The sequence below is a fragment of the Hypanus sabinus genome, chromosome 10, assembly GCF_030144855.1.
Source record: "Hypanus sabinus isolate sHypSab1 chromosome 10, sHypSab1.hap1, whole genome shotgun sequence".
Classification (NCBI taxonomy): Eukaryota; Metazoa; Chordata; class Chondrichthyes; order Myliobatiformes; family Dasyatidae; genus Hypanus; species Hypanus sabinus.
This window is the reverse complement of record NC_082715.1, coordinates 124221791-124227743: the sequence shown is the minus strand read 5'-3', so window position 1 is coordinate 124227743 and position 5953 is coordinate 124221791. Positions and strand designations below refer to the sequence as shown.

The 5953-nt window shown below is 40.5% G+C and overlaps 1 protein-coding gene across 1 annotated transcript; it reads right to left on the bottom strand.

The window, feature by feature from the left end:
- Positions 1 to 376: 376 nt before the first annotated feature.
- On the bottom strand, positions 377 to 5109 carry nanp (N-acetylneuraminic acid phosphatase). The gene is made up of 2 exons (XM_059982852.1): positions 4957 to 5109; positions 377 to 1485 (listed from the first exon to the last, which is right to left on the bottom strand). Exons 1-2 carry the CDS (start codon positions 5044 to 5046, stop codon positions 838 to 840), a joined length of 738 nt encoding a protein of 245 aa, XP_059838835.1. The 5' UTR covers positions 5047 to 5109; the 3' UTR covers positions 377 to 837.
- Positions 5110 to 5953: the final 844 nt, after the last annotated feature.

Here is a 5953-nt window from a genome sequence, read left to right as displayed (position 1 = left end):
TGAACATCTTGTTCCGGGCACACATTATTTGCATCACGTCATGACTATTTTAATGATTAATTTCACAATTAATCATTTTCTAGGTGTGATGAGGGCAAGTAACAGTAGAACAAGTGCACATTAAAGCAGTGTACATTATCAAGATTTGATATCTGACTGATGATGATTGCACTGCCTGTTCTTTCACTCCAGAGCAGAAGTTTGCACTGTGGTTTGCTGCATGTACCTCACTGTCTACTAGTTCAATAAATCAGTGTTGTTCTTGTGTTTCTGTAAATGGAGACTGAATGTGGCAGTTTAACAAGAACATAAACACCAGTCTGGCTGTTCTTTACATCCAATGAATTCTAGACATAACACAAAAATTCATGCATTAGGTTGATTTTAATGTATGATTCACATTTCAGGTATGATACAGTACAATGATAATTAATTTGGGGTAATATAACAATCTTTTAGTATTTTATGAAAATGCAATCATCCCTCTTAAATACTTTACCTACTTCATTAAAAATTCCATTAACTTTTTAATTGAAAATTCCATATTGACAAAACATTTTAGTGAAAGTAAGCTGGTCACCCTTTATATCTTGTTGATGCTTTTATTAAGCTGTAATTAACCTAAACTTTGATAAAATAAATATTCCATACATTGAATTATGATGAATTTTCCACAACTATCATAATAAAACCCCAAGCCCTTGCAATATCCACTGTTAATCTGTGAAATTGTTTGGACTTTGTTTCTGAAAAAAAATTAAATATAAAGTTCAAAGCCCCTCTCAAACTAATTTGATTTATACTTAGAAACATTTTACAGTAAAAGATTATTTTCTGTTAAACTTTAGAGCTATTTTTCCCTAAAATATCCATAACCTCTAGTACAGATTTCACAGTGTAGTCAGGCATAGCACCAGCCTCACATTTTAGATTAGCATTGTTTATCCAGACAGTTGTACGAACTCCAGCATTCACACCACCTTTAATGTCGGTCTCTGGATTATCACCGATCATCATGCAGGCCTCTGGCTTCACTCCGAGCAGCTGAAAGCATTTTTGGAATATGGACAGAGCAGGTTTCTGCTCCTGCTGTTCACCCCCTACTACTATCGCGTCAAAGTACTGCTGGCAGTCGCAAACATTAATCTTTTCCCTCTGGACCTGAGAGCTGCCATTAGTTAATAGAAGCAGCTTGTAGGACTGATGCAGGGTCTTCAGCATGGACTTCACTTCCTCTGAGATGCGAAAATGTTGGAGCCTTGTTGTTTTCCACAGAAGGTAACATTTAGTAGCCAAATCATGATCTGCGTTAAGACCATTTGTTTCTTGCAGAGCTGCTTCAAAATGTAATACCCGTTCCTCATCAACATTTACTCCTGTAACGCAATCAAAATTCTCCATCTGCAATTTGGCATTAAACTTCTCAATGATGAGGTTTGCAGCAGATTCTTCATAACCATACTGTGATTTCAATAAATCTTTAACCTTTAAATGGAAAAAGAAAATATATAAGCTGAAAGTTTTTATTTCACTCTAATCACAAACAAGAGAAGATCTGCAGATGCTGGAAATCCAAGCAACACACACAAAATACTGGAGGACTTAAGCAGGCCAGGTAGCATCAATGGAAAGGAGTACTGTTGACATTTTGCGCTGAGACCTTTCATCAGGACAGGAAAAAATTTCTTTCACTCTTACCTTCATTATTACTCTTAAATGTGGACTGTAATTTGTTAACACTAGATCACTAGAAATGTCTTAACTGCAATCATTGTAATCACAGATCTGTACTAAAAAAGTATTCAGATCTTTACATGGTTGACTATGCACATCTATACTCGTGTCTTTACAGATGCACAGAACAGCGCAACCCAACAAGCTGCATCACTGCACGGTACGGAAACTGCACCGTGGCGAGAGGAAAGCCCTATAATGGGCAGTCAAAACTGCCCATTGCATCAGTGGCACCAGCCTGCCCGCCATCAAGTATGAATTGTATAAACAGAAAGGTGCTGAAGAAAGGCCAGTAACATCATGATCTCACCCACCCTGCTCATGGACTGTATGTCCAATTTCCATAGGACGGAGACCATGTAGCAGCCACACCAGGACCACCAGACTCAAAAACAGTTACTTCGCCAAGCAGTAAGGCTGATCTACACCTCCACCCACCACCGCTACTTTATCATTTCCTGTCGGATACACATGATGTACACTCTTGTGCCTAGCATCACTTTATACTCATACAATGTATATATGATATATTATGTATTTATATTTATTGTGTTTCTTTTTGTGCTGCATCAGATCTGGAGTAACAATTATTTCATTTTCCTTTATACTTGTGCACTGGAAATGACATCGAACAATCTTGAATCTTGGAAGAAATATAAACCTTTTAGTTCCCAATGAAGAATACCCTTTACCCACCTATTGAAAGCTATCATAAGACTGCACATCAATAAAAAAATACATTAAGGAGAGTGTCCATTAAAAGGTAAATGGGTTTACTATTGTCATATGTACTGCGGTATAGTGAAAACTGTGCTATCAGGACATGGAGGCAGTACAAGGGAAAACACCAACAGAAAACAGAATTGAGTGTTACAGTCACCGAGAGAGTGCAGTGCAGGCAGCCAATAAGGTTCAAGGTTATGACAAGGTAGACTGTGAGGTCAACAGTCCAGAGTCAGGACTTTGTACCTGGACTGAATAGTCTGGCCTTAAAAGCTTATTTCCAGGTGAAAATACAGCATGGTGAGTTTGCCAGCAACCTAGACAGTGTTCATTGCTGACTCCTAAAGGTGTGTATCCAGAGTCGATGTCAAGACATGCTAGCTAATAGGCATCTTGGAGAGTTGGAATTAGGAAGTAATTCAGAACCACAGAAATGGAATTAAAGTAGAAACAGCTCAGTGATAAAATCTTTGGTTAGGAACAGGGATCGTGGGTTCTGATCAATCAATGAGCACCAGCTAAGTGGAAGTGTTTTCAAACTTCACTCAGGCAAGCTCTGACCCTAATTAAGCCATTGCCTGTAGACCTAGGCATCCTATCCCGACATTATTTGAAATAGTTTCTATAGCTGTTTCATTAATTCTCTTTAATATCTTGAACTGATTAAATCATCCCTTAACCTAAAAAGATAAAGCTCAAATGTGTAATCTCTTGTCATAATTTAAGCACTTCAGTTTTGTTAATACCTGCCCTCTTAAATCCAACACGAGTACATCTCTGTTTCTCAGAAATGAAAGGGAGCCTTGAACTTAATGAGAAAAATGAACTTAAGAAGAAATTAAAGGACTAAAAAGATAATATATTCCCATGGCCTGATACTCTGTACCCAAGACTGCTGAAAGTAGCAGCCATGCTAATGTTGAGTGCACCTTCCAACATTCTGTAGAATATGGAATGCGCTCTGCAGCTTACTGGGTGACAAATGTAATCATCATTTAAATGAGGGAGAGAGAAAATGAAGAACTATAGGGCAGTTAGCCTAATATTCAGCAGTAGGAACAATGCTGGAGTTAATTGTACATAACATTTTGAAAATATTTTAATTGGACAAAGCTTGCATGGATTTATGAATGGGAAATTTTGTTGACCAACATACTAGAGTTTGGAGTAGGTGGAGGAACAACACCTTGTATTCCATCTGGGTATGAATATCAATTTCTCCTTATGGTGAGCTATTTACCCCAGCCTCCTTTCCTCTAGTCCCCACTCTGACCTTTCACTTCTTCTCACCTGCCTGTTACTCCCCCGCCCCGGATCTCCTCCTCCTTCCCTTTCTCCTAAGGTCCACTCCCCTCTCTTACCAGGCTCTTTCTTCTCCAGAACTCTTGACCTTTCATACCCACCTGGCTATACCTATCACCTTCCAACTATCCTCCTCCCCCTCCCCTCCCATCTTTTTATTCTGGCATCTTCCCCCTTCCTTCTCAGTCCCGAAGAAGGGTCTTGGCCTGAAACGTCAACTGTTCTTTCATTTCCATAGATGCTACCTGACCTGCTGAGTTCCTCCACCATTTTGTCTGTTGCCTGGTTGACAGATATGAAAATTGCATAGAACTAAACAAGCCTCTTTTGGAGTAGCAGGCAGTTATGTTTGAGGGTTGTGCAGGGATTAGTGAGATTGTCTTGGATATACTCGAGTTGGATGAGGAAAACTGATTAGAATATTTCTAAATTGCTGATGACTCAGCGATTCAGGAACAGCTTCTTCCCCTCTGCCATCTATTTCCTAAATGGACATTAAAGCTTTGGACACTACCTCACTTTTATTTAAATATAAAGTATTTCTGTTCTTGCACATTTTAAAAATCTATTCAATATACTTAAATTGATTTACTTGTTTATTATAATTATGTTTTATTTTATTATTTTTTTCTTTGCTAGATTATGTATTGCATTGAACTGCTGTTGCTAAGTTAATAAATTTCACATCACATGCCGGTGATAATAAACCTGATTCTGACATGAAACTGAAGATCTGTAGTTTGAACTACAATGCAATTTAGGCAAGCTGAATGAATGGGCGGGGGGGGGGGGGGGGGAGTTAAATTATCCACTTTGGTAGGAAAAACCGAGAGAAGAAAAGCATTATTTAAATAGTGACAAAGGTGAGAAATGTTGATGTTCAAAGGTCCTTGCACATCTGTCTCTGCAAACATGGGTGCAGCGAGCAGTTGAGAAGGAAGCTTTACTGCAGACATACATAGACTTGGTGCGCAGTTTAGGTCCCTATTTGAGGAAACCACAGAATTCCCATTGAAAGAAAGTAGCAAAGTGTCCTGGAGTACACGACTGTTATATAAGGAGGACCGACTATCTCTATAGTCATCAAAGTTCAGGAAATGAGAGATCAGTTTCCCTCAACCAGCCTCGCCCTCACTTCCGGATTGCTCGGGAAGCTAGTTGAGGACATTCTCCCCCACGACCCGGGCCGGGACGTACCTGTGTCTCCGCTCGTCTGCTGGCCCCGCTCGTATCGATCAGCGTGTTGTCCAAGTCAAAGAGCAACGCCTGGATCCCTGCTTCCCCCATCACCACGGCAACCGGTCCCCACCAGCCAGCCGGAGGAGCAACGGGAGCATGCGCAGTCCGCGCCAGCCGGCGCCGAGGCAATGCGCTTGCGCACCCAGCTCCCTCCCGGTGGGCGCGCCTGCGCACTTTGCGCGAGTCAGCTCTGGGAACACGCATGTGGAGGCGGTGAGCATGTGCATGTTGTCATGGGTTTACATTTGCAGTGGCTTTTGCAGAAAGCAGTGGAATTGGAGTGGCTCTTTTCTTTTATTATAATTGTCTACCACTAAGATCGTTTCTGCAGAGAGGAGAAGGGTCAAATTGGGATAAAAGCAATTCTCATCCGAGGAGAGAAGAGCTAAAAGCATTTCCCATGTCTCAGTGAAATGGATTGCCCTGCAGCCTGCAATGTCATGGCATTTCAAAAGCTCTTCAGTTGCTTTAACCAGACGGCCTTCTTTCATTTTAATGGGTTCTATTGGGTTTCTTTGTTTTGTAGCTGCCTATGAGAAGACAAATCTGAAGGCTGTATAAACCATACATACTTTGATAATAAACGTACTTTAAACCTTGACTTTAATGTCATGAGAGTACCTTACTCCACCAAAAACCTCAGGCAAGGGCTTTCACTTTTAGGGGAAGCAGCCCTCATAACTCTAAATTTTCAAACCCTTTACCTTAAAACTTTTGGTCAAAAACATCCTTGTTATGGGGAAATTATGAAAAATCTCTTTCCTACAAGGTGTCAATGAGTGATTTTTGAAGTAGGGCCATTGCCATAACTGGGATAAGTCCCCTCTCTCTACAACTTCCTGCAGAGTTTAAGTCTGCTTTCTCCATATTTTCTGCTGAGCTCAGAGCAGCAGAAGCTGGGTATTCTGCTCTCACAAACAAGAAAATCTGCAGATGCTGGAAATCCAAGCAACAC

Coding starts and splice junctions, on each gene's coding strand:
- nanp (XM_059982852.1), bottom strand. CDS start 5,046: ATGGGGGAAGCAGGGATCCAGGCGTTGCTCTTTGACTTGGACAACACG. Junction 1,486..4,956: donor GCAGACGAGCGGAGACACAG/GTACGTCCCGGC, acceptor TTCCATTTAAAG/GTTAAAGATTTATTGAAATC.